This window comes from Monodon monoceros, unplaced genomic scaffold (assembly GCF_005190385.1).
Source record: "Monodon monoceros isolate NGI ecotype Baffin Bay Population unplaced genomic scaffold, NGI_Narwhal_1 Super_Scaffold_22, whole genome shotgun sequence".
NCBI classification, from domain to species: Eukaryota; Metazoa; Chordata; class Mammalia; order Artiodactyla; family Monodontidae; genus Monodon; species Monodon monoceros.
This window is the reverse complement of record NW_021703779.1, coordinates 113,645,388-113,672,056: the sequence shown is the minus strand read 5'-3', so window position 1 is coordinate 113,672,056 and position 26,669 is coordinate 113,645,388. Positions and strand designations below refer to the sequence as shown.

Below are 26,669 nucleotides of genomic sequence, written 5' to 3'. Positions count from 1 at the left end.
ACAGCTTTTGATAATGTTGACCACTCCCTCCTTCTTAAGATATTCTTTGAGTTGACTTCTATGACATAACACACTCTTGGTTTTTCTCCTACTTCTCTGACCACTCCTTCTGGCTATCACCTTTGCAGACACATCCTATTTCACCTGGCCATTAAATATCAGGGTTCCCCAAGGCTTGGTCCCAGCACCTCTTTTCTTCTCACTCTATAATTTCTTTTTTTTTAATTAATTAATTATTTTGGCTGCACCAGGTCTTAGTTGACACATGCGGGCTCCTTAGTTGTGGCATGCGAACTCTTAGTTGCAGCGTGCATGTGGGATCTAGTTCCCCAACCAGGGATCGAACCTGGGCCCCCTGCATTGGGAGCACAGAGTCTTACCCACTGCGCCACCAGGGAAGTCCCTCTATAGTTTCTTCACATCTAGGATTCCAGCTTACACATATACACAGATGAATCTCAAAGTTATATCTCTAGATCAGATCTCTATTCTGAGCTCCACATTTACATAACTAATTGCTTACTTGACATCATCTCTTGGATATCTCATTAACACCTCAACTCAATATGCCCCAACTTGAACTCTCTCCAAACTGGGTTCTCTTTCAGTATTCCCACAGTGAATCATACATTTAATTGTGTAAGCCAAAACCCTCTCCCTCTGTCTCCTTCATTTCCTCTCACCTGCTATAGCCAATCCATAATCTTGTCCTATGGATCTTACCTGCTAAATAGCTCTTTACTCCACCTGTTTATCCTCACCTTTATCACTTACCACTCTGACCAAGCCACCATCAATCTCTCACCTGGACTACTACAGTAGCTTCCCAACTAGATTCTGCCTCTACTCTTGGGGCCCCTCCAATCTGTTCCATAATGCAATCAGAATGATCTTTCTGACATGCAGGTTTGATCACGTGTCTCTCACACATACACACACACCTTCACATGCTCAGCTCCCGTTAGTGGCCTTGTATTACTCATAGGATTAAAAAAATTTTCTTAATAGAGCCTAAAAAAACTATGCATGGTTTGGGCTCTACCTGCCTCTCCAGCCTCAGTTTGTACTAAGTTTCTCCCTTGTTTTCTGGGCTTCAGCCCGGCAGCCTCATTTTAGTCCTGCAATACTTGGCATTATTTTCCCACCACAAGACTACTGCATGTCCTGTTGCCTCTACTTAGAATGATCTTCCCACCCTTCTTCATCTGATTAACTTCTATTCTTCCTCCAGATCTCGCTCATGCATCACTTTTTCAGAGAAGACTGCCTTCCTTTGCCTCCATAACTAGGTCAAACCAATCTATTCTAGGCTCTTATGACATACCTCTTATGACAACCCTCATACCTCTTCTTCATAGTACTTGTCACAGATGCAGTTTTTCATGTGTGTGTGCTTATTAATACCTGTCTTCCTCACTACACTTTATGGGTAGGGCCTTCATCTTTCTTTGCTCACTCACCATTACATCCCCAGTGCCTAGTACAGGGCCTGGCATGTGGTAGATATCCAATAAATATTTGCAGGCTAACTGAACAAGTGGAAATGATGAAGGCTTGGAATGAGATGAGAGTAGTGTGGGGAACCCTAATCCTACAGCTATTGGAAAGGAAGAATTGACATGACAGTTTATGTTAGTGAAGAGGTTTAAGAGATGAAGACAGAGAAATGTCAGAGAACTTGACTTTTGCTTTTGGGCTACTTGGAGAACAGTGGTGATATTCATAGAAATAGGAAAATTGGGAGGGCAGCCTCACTCGGAAGAAAAACACCCGCTTCAGGCTCAGATAAGTGGAATTTGGAATGATGGTGGAACATCCAAGTGAAAATGGTGCATAGTAAAATTCAACACTGACTCATAATTTTTTACCAGTTCAAATCACCCAAAATGAAATCATGCATATTTACCATTGGGAAATTAGCATTTTGAATTTATCTACCTGGGAAGCATAATACCTATGATGTAGGAATAATTTTGGTGGTAGACAATCTACTAACTTATTTCACTGTCTCGAGCATTAAAATTACTTTTAATTTGCATATATAGAAATTCTGAGATGTGTGGGGGATATTCTTTGGGATTTCGTGGTCATTAGCAAGTAGAATGAGTGACAATCAGAAACCTGCAACTAACTGTATAGATGAGTAGACAAAAGTTCACACATTTATAAAAAGAAAACTCAAAGTGATATAAGAAGTACTTTTTTACTTAATTTTACAGCATCGTTTCAATTATCAGAGATTCACATCCTATTAGGCAGTATCAAGAAACCGGTACATTTCAGCAGCACAGTATTTATTTCAAGCTTCTGCATTCAAATTTTTCCATAACTGCAAGTAAAAAGAGAATTGTCAGGATCTTGGCTCCCATTTTTGCAGATGGCTTTACCACAGCCAACTGGCTTAGCAAACCTGTTACAGTGTCACTTATATCACATTTGAGGAGTGTGGCATCCCAGGGCCTGAATCACTCCCTATGAATGCACTAATTGTTGAGAGAAGATTTCACAATTCCCATTCCTTTACAAATGATTAATGATTGAGCTGCGTTAACTTTCTAGGAAGACAATAAAACACTACATAACACAAAAGCTTAAGTAATCTTCTTTGATCCAGCATTCAAATAGCACCGTTAGAGAAATCCATAACAAGTAAACTCTTATTAGAACACGGAGGATGGGAGTTAGGCGTGATATTTTTATCTGGAGAGGGCTGAGCTATAGATGTTAATTGTTATTGACACTTCCTGTAAGCATCTCAAAAAGAAGCATAAGACTGAGAAAAAGAAAAACAAATGAGTTGAACAAAATTGCCAAACAGGTGGCATTTTAAGTACCAGATATCTCCTAGGAATGAATGCAACTTTCATTTTAACTTAAAACCTGGACTTGTATAATTCAGCAAACCTCCCATTGAATCTTTCAGATGAGAGTGGTTTTTTTCCAGAGACATTACTGTCTCAAGGTTTTTCCTCTAAAGCCTTTATTAATAAAAACTCAAATCTTCCTTAATTAAATCACAGAATTTTAGCACTGTGTTGGAGATTGTATTCAATCCCCTCATTTAGAGATTAGGCCCAGAGAGGTTCAGTGTTGAGATGAGATTTCCACCGGTGAAATATGTAGAGAAGAAATAAGACAGTGTGTGCTAGTGCTTCAATTATCCAGTACCCATAAGTGCATGCCCTCAATTTACACAGAATCATCACAAACCCTGGAGAGAGAAGAGACTCTACCTAAAAGAATCAAGAATTAGCAAATTTAGATAATAAAAGCCAAGTTCTGCAAATGCTGAACTGCTCAAGAGAAAGCTATCACCTAAAATAGTCAGACACAAATTTTAGAAGAGAGAATCGCAGTGCTAAAGCAAAACATGAAGGCACCCTTGCAAGCCTAGGCATTGAAGCCCAATGTGGATCCCAATTACAGCCATGCCCTGAAACAATATTCCTTAAATAATCACTCATATCCCAAATAGAGGTAATCCAATCAAATGTCAGTAGCTTTTTAACCAGGATCCATAGGGATTAAAGATCCATGGAAGCAACCTAAGTGTCCATCAACAGATGAATGGATAAAGAAGATGTGGCACATATATACAATGGAATATTACTCAGCCATAAAAAGAAACGAAATTGAGTTATTTGTAGTGAGGTGGATGGACCTAGAGACTGTCATACAGAGTGAAGTAAGTCAGAAAGAGAAAGACAAATACCGTATGCTAACACATATATATGGAATCTAAGGAAAAAAAAAGGTCATGAAGAACCTAGGGGTAAGACGGGAATAAAGACACAGACCTGCTAGAGAATGAACTTGAGGACATGGGGAGGGGGAAGGGTAAGCTGTGACAAAGTGAGAGAGTGGCATGGACATATATACACTACCAAACGTAAAATAGATAGCTCGTGGGAAGCAGCCGCATAGCACAGGCAGATCAGCTCGGTGCTTTGTGACCACCTAGAGGGGTGGGATAGGGAGGGTGGGAGGGTGGGAGGGAGGGAGATGCAAGAGGGAAGAGATATGGGAACATATGTATATGTATAACTGATTCACTTTGTTATAAAGCAGAAACTAACACACCATTGTAAAGCAATTATACTCCAATAAAGATGTTTAAAAAAAAGGCATTGCAGATTATGTGATTGTCCATGTAGAAAATCTCAAGGAACCTAAAAAAACCTAAAACACAAAAAACCTCCTGGGACTTAAAAGTGAGTTCAGTAAGGTTGGAGGATACAAATTAACACCAAGCAAAGAGTTCTTAGACTTGACACCAAAAGCATGATCCACAAAAAGAAAAATCAATAAATTGTACTTCACCAAAACTAAAAGCTTTTGCTTGGTGAAAGCCCATGTGAAAAGGATAAAAGAGTAATCTACAGATTAGGAGAAAATATTTGCAAAGCATATATCCAACAAAGGACTAGAATATATAAAGAACTCTCAAGACTCCACATTAAAAATAAAAAATCCACTGAAAAAATGTGCAATGAATTAGGAGTTTGGGATTAACATACACACACTACTATATATAAAACAGGTAAACGACAAAGACCTACTGTAGAGCACAGTGAACTATACTCAATATCTTGTAATAACCTATAATGGAAAAGAATCTGAAAAAGAATATATACATGTATAACTGAATCACTTTGCTGAACACTTGAAACTAACACATCATAGTAAATTAACTATACTTCAATAAAAAAGAGAGAAAAATCGGTAAAAGACATGAATAGTTCACTGAAGAGGTTATACAGATGGCAAATAATCACAGGAAAAGATATTCAACATCATTAGGCATCAGGGAAATGCAAATTAAAACCACAATGAAGGGCTTCCCTGGTGGCGCAGTGGTTGAGGGTCCGCCTGCCGATGCAGGGGACACGGGTTCCTGCCCCAGTCTGGGAAGATCCCACATGCCGCGGAGCGGCTGGGCCCGTGAGCCATGGCCGCTGAGCCTGCGTGTCCGGAGCCTGTGCTCCGCAACGGGAGAGGCCACAACAGTGAGAGGCCCGCGCGCAGCCCAAAAAAAAAAAAAAAAAAAAAACACAATGAAAACCACTACACACTTACCAGGATGAGTAAAATTGAAAAATAGTGACAACACCCAATGCTGGCAAGGATGCAGAGAAACTGGACCACTCATACTTTGCTGGTGGAACAGAATATGACACAACCACTTTGGAAAACAATCTGACAGTTTTATATAAAACTAAACGTGCAACTACCATAATGCCCAGCCATTACACTTTTGGGCATTTATCCCAGAGAAATGAAAACTTATTCTCACACAGAAACCTGTACAGAAATGTTCATAGCAGGCTTTTTTTTTTTTGTAATAGGCAAAAATTAGAATCAGCCCAGATGCCTTTTAAGAGGTGAATGGCTAGACAAACAGTGATATATCCATGCCATAGAATCCTATTCTACAATGGAAAGAAACAAACTATGGATACATACAACAACCTGGATGACTCTCCAGAGAATGATGCTAAGTGGAAAAAAAAGCCAATCCTTAAAGGTTACATATTTCATGACTCCAGTTATTAACATTTTTGAAATGACAAAATTTTACAGAGGACAGATTAGTTGTAGTTGTCAAGGGTTAGGGATGTGGGAAGCAGAAGTGGGGGAAAAGGGAAGGAGGGAGGTGGGCGTGTTTATAACAGGGCAACACCATGGATGGTTGCAGTGTTGAAACCATTCAGTATCTTTTTTTTTTTTTTTTTTTTTTTTGCGGTACGCGGGCCTCTCACTGTTGTGGCCTCTCCCGTTGCGGAGCACAGGCTCCGGATGCGCAGGCTCAGCGGCCATGGCTCACGGGCCCAGCCGCTCCGCGGCATGTGGGATCCTCCCCGACCGGGGCACGAACCCGCGTCCCCTGCATCGGCAGGCGGACCCCCAACCACTGCGCCACCAGGGAAGCCCCCATTCAGTATCTTGACTGTGGTGGTGGACACGTAAACCTACACAGGTGATCAAACTGTATAGAACTCAATACACACACACACACACACACACACACACGCAAATGAGTACAAGTAAAACTAGAGAAATCTGAATAAGATCAGTGGATTGTATCCATGTCAATATTCTGGTTGCTATACCATAGTTTTACAGAATGTTACAATTGGGGAAAACTGGGCAAAGTGTACAAGAGATCTTCAGCTGCATGTGAACCTACAGTTATCTCAATAAAAATTCAACTTAAAAGAAGCAAATGCAAAAGCCCACACCGTGCAGGTAGTTGAATGATAACTGAATGTCCATTTGTACTGCAGGGACCACAGAAGCCATGGAGTCTGGCCTCCATCTTTGAAGGGCTTACAAACATGTTTTGCCGCATTCATCCTGTTCCCATTTGTGAACAAGTGATCACTTGCACAGATGATCTGCATGAGCTTTGCTGTCTCTGTATTTTAAAGTGGTGATAATCCATGCTAATTCACAGGGGCCTGTGGGCTTAATTGCCATTTGCTCCTTCACTTTAGACCAAATTGTATTATTGTAATCATTGGGAGCTGGAGAACAGAGGTATAGAGTAGCTGCATATTTATGAGGCATTTTGTTGCGGATGTACCTGCCAACAGAATATTAAGTAGAACATTTGCTAAGGTACCAAATTCTGCTTGTGATTTGGGTATATCACCTCATATTAAATCTTTGCGTTTTTCTAGCCCACATTTTGCATCTGATTTTTCTTTCAATCACAACCTCTGGAAATATAATTCAGAGCGTGTTTATTAGATTTGTGAGAGATAATGGTGACCAGAAACTGTCACAGACACATCTGCCTGTGGGGTAGAAAAAATATGAAATGAGCATCTTTAACATGATGAGAAAAAAAAATTGTTTTCAAAATGTTGTCTGTATTCAGTTTCCAGGCAAGGACATGAAAAATGAATCCTGCAATAGAGAGAGAGACAGGCTAGAAGCTTCCATCTCTGAATCCATAGGCGAATGTCACCCTGTGCAGGAGGCTACAAATTAGGAGGTTTGAATGAACTACAAACAGCTCTTGCTTATCTTTCGTGATGAAAAATGAGGATAGCACAGAGAACTGATGTACAGGGGCAAAACCAAATTGCCTTTTAGCTAGAAGAGCCCATCACAATGAAACCTTTCCTATCAGAGCTGATAACTGGATAGAAGGCTTAATAGCGGGCCAAAGGCCTTAGAAAGTACATAAACTATATAGTCAATCTCTGCATATTTTAAGAATGGTTAGTTCATAAAGTAATTCAAAGCAGCTGGAGCATTAGATTAATTAATAAATCTTAGCAAATCGATAGCTACACACACACAGGGACCCTATGTTTTGATACAGGGTAGATTTTGCAGAATGGACTCAATTCATGTTATTTCATTCTTTCCCAAGAAGGGATTTCTCAAATGCATTAACTAAGAGTGATTTAATCTACATACCTTTAGGAAGTCAGAACAAATCCTTTGTTGGATCATGTGTCTGAGCTGAGATTAGGAAATTACTCTCAATTTACCTAGAGAGGAATTTTAGCTTCTCATCAGTCCCTAATGATCACATCAAGAAATTCCAGTCACCATCCATACCTTTTAAAAATACATTAGATTTTTGTCACAGCTAAAACCTGGATACAACTTAAAAGTCCTTCAAAGAAAGATCATTGAATAAATTATAGCATAGTTCTATCATAACCCCTACACCAAAAATAGTCAGGTAGGTCTATACTTTCTGATATGAAAATATACTATTGAATGTAAAAAAAAGATACAGAGGACTATGTTTATGATGACGATCCCAACTGTGAAAAAGAAAAACAAAGAATATTTACACACAAACCCAAGTTTTAAATTGTTTCTGCAAGGATATATAAAAACTTTTTAATCATTACTTTTAGAGAGAAGCACTTGGGGTAAGGGGATTGAAGAGAAAGGAGACTTTTAATTTATATCTTTATGTATTGTTTGAATTTTAACCATGCATGTCTATTACTTTTACTGTAAAAACTAAATCAATTTTAATGAATAGTTAACTTAATAAAATAACTAGCAAAAAAGGTAAACCAACTTAAATTGTAAAAGCTTATATCCTTTTCTCTTAAAATTGTACGTTTAATAATGTGTCCTATGAAATTACAAGCCCATGTATACTGAGATGTGTGTACAAGAAAATTCATTGTAGCATTACTTGTAACTGCAAAAATTTGGAAGCAATTTAAATGCTCGACCGTGGTGAGTTAGTTCAATAAATTATAGTACATCTATAAATGGATATATGAAGCCCCAAAATGGATGAGCTGGATATAAACCTACTGATGTGTCCATGATAATATTAAGTTAAAATAAATCAAATTGTAAACCTATATGTACATATGCATATTTTTTTTATTTTTTTAACTATACACATCCATACACACCCATGCATACACACACACATTATAAATCCATAGGAAAAAAAATTCTAAAAAAAAATAGACACCTCTGTGGAGAGGACGCAGGGTAGGTTTTACTTTATGCTTCATGTATTTTTGCATTGTTTGAGTTTGTTTTATTCACAATCATTTATTGCATTTGTAATTTTTTTAATAAAGAAAAAATGCTTAAAAACTACTCCAAAACTAAATTACTAATGACTAGCACCTTTGCCATGATTATTATTTATCACTGCACTGTTTAAATATTCCTGAGACATCTCCAACTACAGTGAATACTTGTTTATTAAACCCAGGTAGCATTCATGGTTTTCAGCAAATGTTCCCCCAAAGCCTTGTTCTCATGAATATATAAATATACACATATATAGTTTATGTGTAAATAGATTTATTGAGAATTGTAACCTAGCAATGTGTTCATTAAAATTTATTTTTGAAAGGTCATAATCCTTCTATGGACCATAAATAGCAATTTATTAGGCAAAAGCTGAAGCTAGACATGTAGTAACCACTCCTATTTATTCAGATAACTGCCTTCATTTTCCCCAGATGTCAGACAGCAAGATGGAGGTAGAAGAAATTCTATGGTGTTACAGCTCCTTCAGTGGTGAACAGGCAGTGACCATAGCTGGTAGCTTAACTTCCCCAGGTGGATTATCAACACCAGCAATTCTCTTCAAAGGAAGCTTCTAAGAGAGTGGCTCATGACTGTTTTGGGGCCACAGACTCCTTCGAGGCAGTCCTGCAAGGTGTGTGGGGTGAAAAGAATGGGCTTTGCAACAGGACAGATCTTTGTGCAAATCCCAGCTCCACTACTGATTTGATGGGTGACCTTAAGCAATTTATTTAAACTCTCAGGGCCTTTCTTTCTTCATCCATAACATGCCTGACACATGGCAAGGACCTAGTAAAAGGCAGCGATTATATTATTTTAGAATATGATGAAGACTATAGACTGTCCTCAGGAGGAAAAAATTCATCTTGCATTTTTAGAATGGTGCGTACCATCTCAAGGGCTTTGCTCACCTGTCAAGGCCATTCTGGACCTCAGGTTAGGAAACCCTGTCTAAGGTTTGGAAAGAACATTTGAAGGAACCTGAATGGTAGAAATAACATTTTCTACTCCTTTTACTGATTGTCATTTTAGGTTATGTTTTCTTTGGCTTGTTTGTTGTATTGGATTATTTGTATATTATGCCCACCAAGACTTAATCAGACCAAGAGGATAGATTGTACATTAAAAAGTGTACAAAAGAGCAAAATAAATGAGGGTCATCTAACACTTTATCACTTCAGTTAGATTTAGTCATTTACCAGCAAAGTGGTATGAAAGGCCATGGCAATTCACTGGCCAGATTAGGTTTTCAAAGACCACTGCTAAGCATATGGATTTAATAGAGCCATACTTCTGGTTCCTTCCATCAATGATAAAGTTACTTTAAACTGCTTTGAGTGAGCTGTTCAGGCTTAACCTACTAGCTTGCTTTTGTAATCAGAGCCAGCTAGGACTTTTCTCTTTCATTTTCAAGCCTTCAGAAAGGAGAAAAACCAAATGCCTTCAGGTAGTAGCTCAAAGGAATGGCTTCCCTGTTCCTTTGCATTAGTCTGAGCTCAAAGAAACACAGAAACCCTCTGCCATTAACTCAAACAGCATCCAGACCGTTGGTGAAAACCTATCTCCATAGTCTGCAGGAGTCCTATTAGGCATGGATCTAGCCCCCCTTCCCTCGCTACCCCCTCCCAAATCCATAAGAACAGTAAATACTATTCCTCTAAGAATAAGTGAACATTTCAGGAAATGAGAAAAAATTCTATCTTGATGCTGTTATCAATGACTTTACCCACGCTTCAGGACTGCAGCTGTTGACGATGGAGAAGATTGGATTTGATGGGAGAGTGGGGTTGTACAGAGAAAACCAACCTTATATTTCCTCCTAAAAACTGGAAAGAAGGGAGGAAATACATGTGTAATTCCAAAAACCCAGTTTTCTTACAAGAATTCCATCTAACAGTTCTCCCACAACGTCATTGCTCTCAAAAGAAAAATGAATTGGTTTATCAATATCATTCCCCACTAAAAGGGACTGGGGCTCTTTGGTAAAATGGCTGATTCTTGGGCTGAGTGGGAAGACTACAAGATGAGCCGGTAACATCTTGTTGTGCTAGAAAGTACGGAAGTGCTCAAAAAATAATGGGAATGTGTCAAAAGGACACAAGAGCCAGACTGAAGGACTCCCACTGGCCAAATCTGGGCCAATTTGAGCGATAAAATAAATGACAGCAACAGATTGTAACCCATTGAATAAACTAAGAGTCCATGAATTCATGCTGATATAAACATATAAACAACTGAAGGAATAAATAAGTAAATGTAGAAGAGAACACTCTCCCTCACAATAGAATGCTAACTAATAAATGTAGAAAAATGATGGAGCTCTAAAAATCGTCATTTGGCAATCATCATAGTAATAAGTGATTGAGGCAAGAATCGTCAATAGATATAAAACTACTGGGTGAAAGTTTGATAAGAACAGGATATTGATATAGCCTCCTAATATCTCTCAGGAAATTACTCAATTATAATGGAAAAAGAGTAACTTTGCAGTGGAGAAATCTGTCATCATTAGCATCAAGTGATCAAAGTTACCGTCACCAGTATTGAGACAAATTGGCATCATGAAAGACAGGGAAAAACTAAGGGTCTGTTCCAGATTAGAATATAAAGAGACACCATAACTAAATGCAATGTATGATCCTGAATTGGATCCTGGACCAAGTAAAATATAACTATAAGAGAAATTATTAGTACAATTGGCTAAATTTGAATATGGACTATGAATTAGATATTAGTACCATATCAATGTTAAATTTCCTGATTTTGACAACTGTACTGTGGTTATGTAAGAGAATGTCCTTATTCTCAGGAAATTACACACTGAGATATTTAGGGGAAATGAGGCCCTATGTCTGCAACTTAATCTTAAATTATTAAGAAACAATTTGTGAGTGTGTGTGTGTGTGTGTGTGAGAGAGAGAGAGAGAGAGAGAGTGTGTGTGTGTGTATGGAGTGGGGAAAGAGAAGGGGACAGAGAGAGAGGGAGAATGATAAAACATATGGGGAAAATGTAACAGTGAAGCTGGGTAGAGAATATATAGAAAATTTTTGTCCTATTCTTGCAATTTTTCTGTAAGTTTGAAATCATATCAAAATACAAGACAAAAAGTACTATTTGCTCTACGTTAAAAAGTAGACGACAAAACTGTGGCAACCTTGGGCCCCTCTGAGGAAGACAGAGCCTGGGCCTAGGTGTGGGTTATTTATAGTAGCGAGCGGAAGAGTTCTGCACCATCACTACCCTTGCTAAGGAAGACAATTCATCAGTTACTCACCGCAGCGCACTCTCATGTCAACGGTCGGAATGATCTTGTTGATGAGCCAAACGTCTTCTTCCCAACTAACCACGTTTCCGCTCAAACACTTCATAAACTCTTCATTTCCCAGGATGTGGTCCCAGAGTTGAAAGTAGTACAAGCTGCTGGTGAACCTAGGAACCATGTCTTTAACACGGTCATCCCCTTTCTTGCGAAAATGTCCTAGAACCAGCGTCCCATTAGGCGCCAGGTTTTGTGGCTGATCGATCATTACCAGTATCCTTTCTTTACTCAGGAAGAGCTCGAATCTGCCTTTCACACCATCCCATATCAAGCATATTGTGTGCCACTGAAATGGAGTCAGGTGGTAACGGATGTAAAAGGTCTTGCCCAAGTTGTACACGATTAGCTGCTGATGGTCTCCTGCAAGTCCAAGGTCTATGTCTTCTCTACCCAGGAAAGTAGTTTTAGTAATATAGGAGAAGGCCATCCAATCACTTGATCTGGCACCCACAAATCGCAGGTCAACGCATACTGTGAATCGACTGAGTTCAGGAATGGTGTTGGTCAGGCTCACATATGTGTCAGCTCTGCCATAAAAATCCAACCTTTTTCCTTTTAGTGAAAGTGCATCTGTCCACATTTGGGGAAGGGAAAAGAGAAAACAAATGATATTTTTTGTAACAAAAAAATCAATTTTAACATCTTTTTTAGCCATAGAGCCAAATCCAGATTATACAATACTATTATGAGTCAATACCAGTGCAAGTAAGCCAAAATAGTTGATATACAAAAATCATCTCTATTTGACGTTAGCATGTGACTTGACTTTGGCAGAAGAGCTTCTTCCTAATTATATTTTGCCTGGGCTAATAAGAAAAGTTAGATTAGTGTTCCCAGAGCACACACCAACTGAACACTTTGAGGGGGCAGTTAGAAGTGGGGTTGGGGGGAGACCAAGGAAAAGGCAGCTTGGACTTAAAATTTGCTGCACATAATCCTCACTCATATAATCAAAAGATGACTATTTCCATCTACCTAACTGCCTTCTTATATTCACGGTGCAACAGCAATTTATTTCCCCAATGCCTTTTCCTGAGCCAAATTACCTGATTTATTCTGTCTCTGGAGACGGCTTCTCACTGAGGCACTGACAGGGGCCTGAAGGATGGACAACGCTGAAGCTGCAGGGCTTCCGTTTGCGTTCAGGAAAGGGAGAAAGGGCGCTGCCCGGAGTGTATCCTGATTCCTCCCTTCCATTTCCTCACTAAGGGGGCTGCAGCTTTAAGAGGCTCAAGATGGCCACGTACCTGGTTACCACTGGCTCTGCAGTCAGGCAACCTGGGTTGGAATCCCAGCTCTGACGCTCATCAGGTGGGTCGCTTTGAGCAAGTAACTTAACCTCCAGATGCCTCACCGTTTGCTTCAGTAAAATGGGAATTCAGGGCCACAGTGTTGCATGAATGCACAACCCAGGGCCACCACTATAGTCTACGCCAAATAACACCCCTACCTGCTGTCCTTACAAGATTGTTTGAAGATTAAGTGACATGATGTGTGCTCTCAAATGTTGCTGAAGGACATGTGCATTGGTACAGTCTTTTGGCGGGCAATTTGGCAATATCTATGAAAGTATAAACTGAGTATGCCCTTTGTTTCATAGGTAGCTATTAATGAATCATGATACTATCACCATCGCATACCTCACAACCCGGGGCACTAGGCAAATATCTGAGGCTTGCCGAACATCAACCTAATTCCACTCCCAGCACAGCCCAAGACAAAGCAAAAAGAGCTTTATGGCAGAATGGAATGTTAACCTTTCTCTGAATTAGGGGTGTAATGTTGGGACCGCCACTCTAGAACTGACAGCTGTAACAGCACACTACACAGGCTGGCAGGAAGTGACAACTTCCCTGCTTTGGGAAGATGTCCCCATATGAAAGCTTCTAGATACTCCCTAGCCCTACAGAATTCTCTCCCTCCATTCCTCCACTGAGTATCTTCCAAAAGCAAATAAATACATGTCTGCCTACACATACTCGCCTGCACACACACACACACACACACACACACACACACACACACACAGAACCATACGCCAGAACTCATAGCATCCACCTGCCAGGGAGCTATTTCTGAACCATTCATGGTGGATGAGCAAGTGCTCTTTTCTGTCCTTGGCTTATGTGATTATAGTATCATCATCTTTCATGTGGCTAATAAATCAAGAGTTAATCCCACATGGCAATAATTGCTATGAAACCCAAGTCTCAATTATGGTTGGTTAACATTGCTTTTCTGTCCAGCCCTCCAAAATGACGTCAAATACAACACTTAAGAATGGTTATTATGGTGAACATAAATCTCCAGGGCTTACTTGTCCCTTAAAAGAGAATGTATCATAATTTCACATGCTCTACAAGGGCCTCTGCTCTCTGCAGTATGATAGTATAAAACCAGTTGCCAAAGGACATGAACAAGCAAGTAACTAAATCAGAAATATAAAAAGATGGGCTCTCACTATTTTTAAAACACAAGTTAGAACAACAATAAGATACCATTTTTTGCCTTTTAGGATAACACTTTAGATTGAGAATATCTAGTACTGCCTAGCCTGTGGGGAAACAAGTCACTTTAAAACACTGCTGGTGGTGGGAGTACAATTAGTACAGCCTGTCTTTTTTTTTTTTTGAAGGGCAATTTGCCAATATCTATGAAAATTTTAATTGTACATAATTGTGCATATGCTTTTGACCCAGCAATTCCATTTCTATCCATTTATTCTAGACAAACATACATGTGTACAAAGCTGCAAGTACAAGGATATTTATTGCAGCGTTGTTTGTAATTGAGAAAAAAAGAGGAAAATCTCTATGTCTCAAGAAGTTAATTGTCACCTCTATACACTGGAATAGTAAAACAAACAAAGTAGATGTATAGAGTCATGGAGAGATTTCCAAGGTTTACTATTATGTGAAATGGGAGTTACATAAGTATAGATATAGTATTATCCTATTTCAAAAATAAGAGAAAAGTGTGTGTACTGGCATACACTAGAAAAAATCTGAAAGAATACACTCCAGATAAGAATGAGTATCTTCAGGTTTGAGATTTAGGGAGATTTTTACTTTCTATGTTATTTCAGTAATATTTGCGTTTTTTAATAAACAATGTGTTACATTTATAATCAGAAAAATAAGGATGGATAGATGATAGGTAGATAGATAGATACATACATACATACATACATAGATACATACATACATAGATACATAGGACAGATAGATAGAAACCACTTGTGGCCATCCTTAAGGTTCTGCAGACAGAGGTAAGTCTTGCTTAGATTTGAGCAGAAGTGTGGTGTAATGGAATCCGAAAAGGCCAGATTCAAGTCCCAGTTCTGCCCCTTCCTAGCTGTGTGAACATGGGAAATGAATGCAGGTAAAAGCATTTAAAATTAAAAAAAGTTTTTTTCATGAAGTATAGCTGATTTACAATGTTGTGTTAGTTTTGGGTGCACAGAAAAGTGATTTGGATATACATATATATTATGTATACATATATAATATATATACATATATAATATGTATATTCTTTTACAGATTCGTTTCCGTTATAGGTTCTTACATGATATTGAATATAGTTCCCTGTGCTATACAGTAGGTCCTTGTTGGTTATCTATTTTACATATGGTAATGTGTATATAGTAGTGTGTACATGTTAATCCCAAACTCTTAATTTATCCCTCCCCCATGTGAAAGCTTTTAAGACAGCGTCTGGCATACAGTGAGCACTATATGAATGTTAAACTCACGTCACTTCTCTGAACCTCATTCCTCCATGGTAAGATGGGAGTAATAATTACCTACCTCGTAGGGACGTTATGAAAGCTGATGCGATAACTAACAAACTGATGCAACAACTAATGTTTAGGTCACGTTTGTGAGAAAGTTGATAAACTGCGAAGCCCCGTGTAAATGTCAGCTGCCATGTTTGCCATTGTCATTATTAGAGGCCTCTTCTTCCACAACCTCTTCTGCGCCCTCACACATGCAAGCACTTCTGCGCTGAGCCCTTGCTGCAGCCTCCAGGCCCTGAGCAGGGCTTGGAGGAGGCTGGGCTGTGATGAGTTGGGACAGAAGCTTTGCCCTTCTGTTTGGCCAGGCAACCAGTGTTCTCTGGCGGGCCTCTCCAGGGCCCACTTCAAAAGCCACTTGTGTCTTTGCATATGATTTAACTATCCATTGCAGATGTCTGCTTGAACGCTGCCATCTGTTCCCTGGCAATTTTCAAGTTCAAATTGCATGATTGCTCCCCTGAAGCAATTGATTTGGCCATCCTCTGTGTCTCTTCGCCTCTATCCTCTGTTTCCTTTTGTTTTAAATTACATGTATTGTTTCCACCACTTTAAAAAAAACAAGAGGTGTTTTTTCCATTATAAAAGTGATACTGTACACGCTTTTTAAAAGAAAAAAATGGAAGGTATTAGAAAGTAAAAAGATGAGAACGAACTCAGCCAGAGTTCCACCACCCAGAGACAACCACCATTAACATTTTACAATATTTCTTTTGCTGTTTTGGTTCTGTGCATGGGTTTTGCTTGTTTCTATGTGGCTGAGATCATATTGTATGAAAAATGTGGTACCCTGCTTTCCTCACTTAACATTATGACATAAGTGTTTTCCCTGTTGGGGAAACCTTATCATAAACCCCATTTAAATGACTATGTTACAGCCCCCAGGAGTGCCAGGCATCATTGTATTTGTATTGAGAAGATACGCATAACATAAAATCCACCATTTTAATCATTTTAAAGTGTACAATTCAGTGGCATTTAGTACATTTACGATGGTGTACAATCATCACCATTATCTAGTTCCAGAACTTTTCATCACCCCCAGAGGAAACCCTGTACCAATTAAGCAGTCACTCCCCATCTGCCCCTCCCATCAGCCCCTGGAAACCACTAATCTGCTTTTTGTCTCTGTGGATTTGCCTATTCTAGACATTTCATATAAATGAAATCATACAATGTGGCTTTTTGTGTCTGGCTTATTTCACTTAGTGTAGTGTCTTAAACGTTCATCCATGTTGTAGCATGTGCCAGTACTTCATTCCTTTATATGGCTGAATAATTTCCATCGTGTGGGTATACCACATTTTAAAAATTAATTCATCTATTAATGGATATTTGGGTTGTGTCTACCTTTTGGCTATTATGAACAGTGCTGCCACGAACATTCATGTTATTCATTTTGTTTGAACACATGTTTTCATTTCTTTTGTGTATATACCTAGGAGTGGGTCATATAGTAATTCTATGCTTAACTTATCGAGCAACAGCTGACCTGTTTTCCACAGTGGCTGCTCCGTTTTACATTCCCACTAGCAACATATGAGGGTTCCAACTTCTCTACCTCCTTGCCAACTCTTGTTGTTTTCTGGGTTTTTTAAAATTAGTATTATAACCATCCTCGAGGGTGTGAGTGACATCTCATTGTGGTTTTGATTTGCATTTCCCTAACGACTAATGACATTGAGCATCTTTTCATGTGCTTGTTGACCATTTGCATATCTTCTATTCAAGTCCTTTGCCCATTTTTTTTTTTTTTTTTTTTTTGCGGTACGCAGGCCTCTCACTGTTGTGGCCTCTCCCGTTGCGGAGCACAGGCTCCGGACGCGCAGGCTCAGCGGCCATGGCTCACGGGCCCAGCCGCTCCGCGGCATGTGGGATCTTCCCGGACCGGGGCACGAACCCGTGTCCCCTGCATTAGCAGGCGGACTCTCAACCACTGCACCACCAGGAAAGCCCCCTTTGCCCATTTTTAACTGGGTTGTCTTTTTATTGTTGAGTTGTAAGCAGTCTTTATGTATTCTGGATACTAGGACCTTATGAGATATATGACCTGCATATAGCTCCCTTTCTGTAGGCTGTCTTTTAACTTTCTTGATAGTGTCTTTTGATGCACAAAAGTTTTTAATTTTGATGAAATCCAATTTATCTGTTTTTGCCTTTGTTGCTTGTTCTTTTGGTGTCATTTCTAAGAATCTATCTATTGTCAAATCCAAGGTCATGAAGATTTACCTCTATGCTTTCTTCTAAAATTTTATAGTTGTTGTTCTTACATTTAGATTGTTCATACATGTTGAGTTAATTTTTATATATGGTGTGAAGTAGGGGTCCAACTTCATTCTTTTACATGTGTTTACATGTATTTGTATGTATACATGCATATATGTTTACATACCCAGTTTTCCCATCACCATTTGTTAAGTAGATTATTTTTCCCCATTGAATGGTCTTGGCACCCTTGTGGAAAATTAATTGACCATACATGTATGGGTTTCTTTCTGAACTCTCAATTCTGTTCCATTAATCTATGTCTATCCTTATGCCAATAACACACTGTTTTTGATTATTGCACTTTGTAGTAGGTTTTGAAATCAGGATGTGTGAGTCCTCCAACTTTGTTCTTTTTCAAGGTTGTGTTGGCTATTCAGTGTTCCTTGCAGTTCCATGTGAATTGTGGGATTGGCTTTTCCATGTTTGTAAAAAAGACCATTGGAATTTTTTTTATTTATTGAAATGTTTTCTTTTTGGCCACGCTGCACAGCTTGTGGGATCTTAGTTCCCCCACCAGGGATTGCACCCAGGCACATGGCAGTGAAAGCACCGAGTCCTAACCACTGGACCACCAGGGAACTCCCTAAAAAAGACCATTGGGATTTTGATAGAGTTTGCCTTGAATCTGTGGATCTCTTTGAGGTATATTGCCATCTTAATAGTAAATCTGTAAACATGGGGTTTTTCCCATTTACTTAGGTCTTCTTTAATTTCTTTCAGCAATGTTCGTGGTTTGAGTGTAGAAGTCTTTCACCTACTTGGTTAAATTTATTCCTTGGTATTTTATTCTTTTAGAAAGTATTGTAAATGAAATTGTTTTTTTAACTTCATTTCAGATTGTTCATTGTTAGTGCATAGAATGTACTACTAATTCTTATGTGTTGCTCTTGTATCCTGCGATTTGCTGAATTTGTTTGTTAACTTAATCATCTGTTTTTCAGGTTCTTTAGGATGTTCTTCGTGTAAGATCGTATTATCTACAAACAGAGATCGTTTTACTTTTTCTTTCCAGTTTGGATGTCTTATTTCTTTTTCTTGTCCAATTTCTCTGGCTAGAACTTCCAGCACAATACTGAATAGAAGTGGCAGAAGTGGGCATTCTGGTCTTGTTCCGGATCTTAGGGGAAGACTTTAGCTATTCACAATTAAGTATGATGTTCACTATTAGGTTTTCATAGATGCCCTTTACAGCTTGAGGAAGTTTCCTTCTATTTCTAGAGTGTTGAGTGCTTTTATCATGAAAGGGTGTTGGATTTTGTCAAATGTTTTTTCTGCATCAATTAAGATGATCATATGTTTTTTTCCCTCCAATCTATTAATGTAGTGTATTACATTGGTAGATGAATTTTTATATGTTGAAACACCTTTGCATTCCTAATATAAATTCCACTTGATCAGGGTAGATAATCCTCAATATGCTGCTGGATTTAGTCTGCCACTATATTGTTAAGAATTTTTGCATCTAGATTCATATGGGATATTGGTGTGTAGTTTTCTTTTCTCATGATATCTTTATCTGCCAGCTACCATTTTATAACTCTCTAGCAGATTGATATAGCAAGAGAATGTGCCCCAGGTCTTTCTCTGGCGGAGCCAGAGGGAAAATAATACTCTTGCCATATTGCCACAATACTCACTCAAGATGTCATTCTATTTTGCTTTTTGCTAAATTCTAAAGCTGCTTTGCCTGAGGATGCCAAGTTTAAGCAATTTTTAAAGCAGAATTGAATTCACTGAACATAAAACAATGCCAGTTTTTCCAAGAATGCTCCTACTTTTGTATTATCTGATTTTCTGGGCAGTAGTATAACTGAAGTCTTGGCCACTATTGCCAGTTTCCAGTGCTCAGCATAATGGTTGGCACGTAGTAGGTACTTTATTGCTATTTACTGAATATAATCATTGTTCCCTATATTAGGGTACTGAGTTGGAAGCTGACAGGTGAGCATATGGAGGGCTGTCCCTTGTGCAAAAGTATCAGTGCTGTGGGTGAAGCATCTGGCATAGGATGACAAATTCTGAACTACAGACTGAACTTGTGCCCTGCCCTCTGTTTTAGAGAACCTTTGGCAAAAGATCAGGAGATAGTTCCCTCTCCCCACCAGACCCCAAAAGTAACAAATACATCCATTTTAAAAGTCAGTGAGGTTGGGCTTCCCTGGTGGCGCAGTGGTTGAGAGTCCGCCTGCCGATGCAGGGGACGTGGGTTCGTGCCCTGGTCCGGGAGGATCCCACGTGCCGCGGAGCGGCTGGGCCCGTGAGCCATGGCCGCTGAGCCTGTGCGTCCGGAGCCTGTGCTCCGCAATGGGAGAGGCCACAACAGTGAGAGGCCCGTGTACCGCAAAAAAAAAAAAAAAAAAAAGTCAGTGAGGCAAATCTGCAAAATTATTAGTGATTAGTAGTCCAAGGTCTGGCCAAAAGACTTGTAAATTGTGTCAAGTGTTCATTGAATTGAATCAGTGTTCACTGATGTCTCCTCAGTGAACAGTGGAACGTACAGATAGAGAAGCTCTTTGTAGTTGCCAGATCAGCTCGGCTCATAAGCCTGAGTTTAAAAAGGCATCATTCTCCCCTCACACTTTAATACTGTACAGTCCAAACCCCTAGGACTCATGGACAGTGCTTTGAGCCACTTTTTTTGACAAAAATGGCTCCATTTTTCCACTCTGCGGTTTTCTTAAAATAGCTCAGTGTTTTCTAGTCACCGTAAAGTAGTGTTGATTTCTAAGCTATCACATTTGACTTTATTCTTCTACTCGGAAAAATCTTGACTTATTTGAGTGTATATAATATATATAAAGGGAGCCTTAATGGATTTGTTTTCATAATTTAATATTTTTTGTATTTGCTCTTGTATAATTGTTTTTAAAGGAAAGCATTACAGAATTCAAGGTGGAATTCTTAGAACCAAAGTTGTTCTTAATAAAAATCACCACATACTTGGACCATGAAAAAAAAATAAAGGTCAGTGAGGGAATTCTCTGGGGGTCCAGTGGTTAGGAGGCTTTCACTGCCATGGCCCGGGTTCAATCCCTGGTCAGGGAACTAAGATCCCGCAAGCTGCGAGGTGTGGCTGATAAATAAATAAATAAACAAAGAAAGAAATAAATTAAATTAAAGGCAGTGAATAAAACGTTTAGAACTCTAAGAGATAGATAATTTGCATGACTTTTTTTCAGTAAAGTCCCTTTATTTTCTGAGACAGCATTAGTAATCATCAGATATATTCTATACTTGTTTTCCTGTCCTCTCTTGGCAAAGATTCTCCTTGAAATGTGAAAGTATTTCAAAGGTTAGGGGACTGAGATTCTAGGTGCACTGCCCTGCATCATCTTAGGAGGAGTGGACGAATGAGGTTTACCCCTGGTCAGGCACTGTGGGCATGATCTGGTCACTGTTTCTCCCCCATGAGGTGACCTGTTTCCTCTACTTTACCCAAGAGTTCTGATCCAGAGAACCTGACTGAGCATCAGAGTCTGAGTGTAATAGTTGCTAGGGTGCTGTAACAAAGTACCACAAACAACAGGAATGTATTGTCTCACAGCTCTGGAGGCTAGAAGTCTGAGGTCAAAGTGTCAGCAGGGTTGTTTCCTTCTGAGGACTCTGAGGGAAAAATCTGTTCCAGGCCTCTCTCCTAGTTTCTGGTGGTTTACTGACAATATGTGGTGTTCCGTGGCTTCTGCTGCATCACCCCAATCTCTGCCTTTATCCTCACACGGCCTTCTCCTTGTGTGCCTGTCTGTGTCCAAATGTCCCCTTTGTATAAGGACCACCATCATATTGGATTAGGGGTCTGCACTACTACAGTGTGACTCCATCTTTCCTTGACTAATTACATGTGTAATGACCCTATTTCCAAACACAATCACATTCTCAGGTGCTGAGGGTTAGGGCTTCAACATATGAATTGTGGGACGGAAACAATTCAACTCATAATACTGCATAAGGCTCAAGGCCCAGCTAACCACCTGGCAATACCTTCTATTCAAGGAGGGAGAGGGGGCAGAGCAGATTTGGGGGATGGGTCCCACCGGAGTCATTGGCTGTTTCAATCCTGTAGAGAAACTGCCCACTGTGAAGGTAAGCATTCTGCCAAGGGCGCACCATGCCTGCCTCAACTAGGAAATGTCATTACTCACTCATAAAAGGGCTCTTCTGGCTCTTAGTATCACAAATCCTTGCAAATGAATAGCCAGGAGCATTGAAAAACTTGGTAGACCAGGTGCTGGCAGACCCATGGCTGTCTGAGTAGATACAGCAGATTCATGCTTGATACTGGGGAGCTTCATTACCCACATCACCATGGCCAACCTGTGGACAACCACAGAGGCCCAGAGCTACTGCCATCTATTGCCTATACTTCCCACTGGTCTTGTGAGTAACCAACTAATCTTTAGATAAACCCCTGTACATTGTTGGTGGGAACGTAAATTGGTGCAGTCACTGTGGAAAACAGTATAGAGGTTCCTCAAAAAACTAAAAATAGAGTTACCATATGACCTAGAAATTCCAATCCTGAGTATATATCTGGAAAAAATGAGAACTCTAATTTAAAAAGATATATGCACCCAACAATCAAAGCAGCACTATTTACAAGAGCCAAGATGTGGAAGCAAACTGGGTGTCCATCAACAGATGATTGGATAAAGAAGATGTGATATCTATATCTATATCTATGTAATGGAATATTACGCAGCCATAAAAAAGAATGAAATTCTGCCATTTGCAGCAACGTGGATGGACCTAGAGAATATTATGCTTAGTGATATAAGTCAGACACTGAATACAGTATATCATTTATATGTGGACTCTAAAATGTAATGCGAATGTATATGCAAAACAGAAACAGACTCACAGGTATAGAAAATAAACTAGTGGTTACCAGTGGGGGAAGGAAGGGGGAGGTACAATAAGGGAGTAGGGGATTAAAAAGTATACACTATTATGTATGAAATAAGCTACAAGGATATATTGTATAGCACAGGGAATTCTAGCCATTATCTTGTAATAACTTTTAATGGAGTATAATCTGTAAAAATACTGAATCACTATGTTGTACACCTGAAACTAATATAATATTGTAAATCAATATACTTCAATAAAAATTAATTAGTTAATAAAAACAGATGATATATTAAGCCTGGAACATTGTATATGGAAGAAATTTCCTACCATCAATGAATAATTTTGCTCTCTACAAATGTAAAAAAAGACAAAACCAAAAAACCAGATCTGCCACATATAGAAGCATCCAACTTTGAGCCTCATTTCTCTCACCAGTCACCAGTTACAGAGTTATCCAACATGTCCTCTCCTCCAGTACCCAGATTGCTGACCACGCATGTGGCCTGCCAAGAGTTCTTGTTGGAATGGGAGGCAAAAGAATTACCCTCACAAAGGTAATGAGATTGCTCCTTCAAAACTTGGGCCCAAGGCCCATGTCTCACCCAACAAAATGGATGCCCTTACTCATAAAGCCAGAAGTACCCTGGACCACTCATTTACTTGACACTGATGATCACTGAGGCCCAACTATGTGGCAGTGTTGGAGTGCAGTGATAGAGCGAACACATGTCCACACCAGGCCCCTGGCCTTCGTCAGTTTAACATTCCAGAGAGAGAGAAGCAGTCACTCAACAAGGAGAGAGAATTACAAATTGTGAGCAGTACTCGGAAGGAAATTAACAGGCTGATGAGCTAGATAATGCGAGGGGCAGGGATGAGGGGAACGGGAACGTCTACATTCAATCAGATAGTGAAGGAAGGCCTCTCCGAAGAAGAGTTATTTGGGACTTCCCTGGCGGTCCAGTGGTTAGAGGTCCACGCTTCCACTGCAGGGGGCACGGGTTTGATCCCTGGTTGGGGAACTAAGATCCTGCAAGTCGAGTAGCCAAAAAATAAATACACATTTTAAAAAACTTATGAAGAAGAGTCATTTTAGTTTAGTCCTAGGAGATGAAAAAGAGCCAGGGTTACAAAGATGTGAAGTAAGAGTGACCCAGACATGGGTAATAGTATGCGCAAAGGCCTTGAGGTGGGACTATGCTTGCCATTCTCAAGGACTAGGAAGGAAGCTGGTGGGTCTGGAGTGAGAGAGAGGGAGAGGAAGCACAGTAGGAAATGAGGCCCAAGAGGCACTGAGACCAGATAGTGCAGTGCTTTTTAGGGCTAATTAAAGAGTTGGGATTGTATTCTAATTGTGATGGAGACATATTGGCAAGTTTTGAGTAGAAGAGTGACTGATCTGACTTAATACATCAAAGGATGGCTCTGACTGCTGTGTTGAGAATAGGCTATCGCAGAGCAAGAATAAAAGCAGGGAGCCCAGAGGCTATTTCTGTTTTATTCCTTACCTCTACCCTTTCTTCCTCCCTCCCCTGCTCCACTCTGCAACTATTCAGTTCCTGACCTCAGTCTTCCTCCCTTCTTTCTGGCACTGCTCTCACCTTTAGACTTTACAATGATTTGACTTCTTCTTCTTGACCCTTGGTATTTCCTCCATGGGCATGGTTTTGCTCCACACTCTGGCCTCATCCAGCGACAGCATCTGAATCACCCTCTGCCCGATCTAGGCTTGGCCCTCGCCCTGTCTCCCACGATGACCCTCACAGCTGGGAGGCTGGTGACTCTTCTGGAGCCTAAAGGGGACTGAACCTTAGTCATACTATTTTTTTCAAGAACCAATTTTTGTTCCAGGAAGAAAATGATGACTTTCTCACCAACTGAAGGACAATGAAAACTGTTTAATAACCTAAAAGAAACACTGCCTTGCCTCATGGATTTGAAGGTTTAAAATCTGCACATCTATCATAATTTTCATTGACCAATGACATTCCTCACAAAACCCATTCTAACCTTCCAGTATCACACACTCTTCCACTCTTTCTTCCATGACTACACTAAAGACTTCTAGATCGCTCTATTCCTAGATCCCTCTTATCCATGCCCCATGCCCTGCCCACACACACACAAGTCCACTTAGAGTTTGTGTCACATACACCGCCACCGTACAGGTGTTCAAGGTTTTATCATTTCAAACTGCATTAATTTATTAAATCTGCAAATATGTACTGACAAGCTGTGTGTCAAGACCTGTGCTGGATGTTTTGGATAAAGAAATGGAGCAAACACAGTTTCTTGCCTTTGAGGAAATAGTCAGGGAAAAGAGAAATCAACATCCTAGCAGGTAGTCAAGGCCAGGCGACACAGTTGCCACTGTGCCCCCTAGATCCCATTTTAAGCTTTATGATAAGAAACATGGTATCCCATCAGGCTCTGCACACAGTCAGTGCTTGTTTTTGATGGCGATGATGATTTGGTATTTTTCCAGAAGATCAGCTCTCAAATCTGAGGGCCACTCAAATCAAACCCCACTTCTGTTTCATCAAGGAACTGTCCCTCATTGGCATGTATGGCCTTTTAGCTAAAGACTGATGTGCTAAATGAGCAATGTTACCAACTGAATTCACTTAACATGGATGAGATTGCAGTCTTCCAAGACAACCTCGTTCTTATGTCTCCAAATTACCAGCTACTTCCGTTCAACTGTCTCCATCATCTATTTGCTGCAGAATAGAAACAAAGACAGAATCTATCTCCATTCTGATCAGAGTTTAGGCAAGGGCTGGGCCTCCCAGAACAAATGCCTGTTCATCACACCTCAGCTTCCCTGTCTATACTCTATGATTGTTGATATATATAATGGAGACAGAAAGATGATATCATAATGCTCCAGGGAGCTTTAAATAAAGCATTATGCATAAGAGAAAACAGCCTAAAAGAAAACCCAAATCTTATGTTAGGTGTGTATTAGCCACCAAGTGGCATGTCAGAGTTTCATTAAGATATGTCAAAGACAGCAGTAATCCAAGCTACTGTCTACTTGGGGCCAGTTCTCCACCAGTCACAGGGAATTCTGAGAGAGTGGATTCACTTGCTGAAGCTCCAGCTTGTCCTATAGCCATATGGACCGACAGGAAGCCATTGAGAGGCAGCCCAGCAATTTTTCAAATGGTTTATTTTGCTAACCTACTGTCCATGAGATATTGAAAAAGATAATAAGAATACATTTTCTTACCTGAGAGAAAGATAAAACTCAACATGAGAATGGTTCCATAAAGCCTCTGATATATGATGTGTTCTTTCATTGTCTAAACCTGCGTTCAAAAAGTCAGAAATATGCCCAGTTCAGATTCAGAACAAATGATCTCCAAGTACATGTGACTATACTTTTCCTTCGCATCCCACACAAGACTTTTTCCTCATGCTCAAAGCCATGGCAGCAGCCACAGTATAGACCCTTGCCTGAGTTATGCAGCCTGGCTGCAACCTCACCGACTGATTTTTTTGCATATCCGTTTAACACATTTTATTGAGTGCCTACTATGTGTCAGACACCGTGTTGTACACTGGGAATACAGTGCTGGGAAGACAAGACAGAGATTCCAGGGCTTCCCTGGTGGCGCAGTGGTTGAGAGTCCGCCTGCCGATGCAGGGGACACGGGTTCGTGCCCCTGTCCAGGAAGATCCCACATACCGCGGAGCAGCTGGGCCCGTGAGCCATGGCCGCTGAGCCTGCGCGTCCGGAGGCTGTGCTCTGCAACGGGAGAGGCCACAACAGTGAGAGATACCGCAAAAAAAAAAAAAAAAAAAAAAGACAGAGATTCCTGCCCTCACGAGGCACTTAGTCCAGAGGGGAAGGCAGCCATTAAATGCATAATTACAAAATGTGATGTATTCAACATTAATGCACACAA

General features: G+C 40.0%; 1 protein-coding gene across 1 annotated transcript in view; it reads right to left on the bottom strand.

The window, feature by feature from the left end:
* The window catches only part of ADGRG4 (adhesion G protein-coupled receptor G4), an 83,141-nt gene extending 57,081 nt beyond the window's left edge, over positions 1 to 26,060 (bottom strand). Inside the window, 2 exon segments of the mRNA XM_029240238.1 lie at positions 11,805 to 12,419; positions 25,991 to 26,060. Coding sequence (XP_029096071.1) covers positions 11,805 to 12,419; positions 25,991 to 26,060 — 685 coding nt within the window.
* Positions 26,061 to 26,669: the final 609 nt, after the last annotated feature.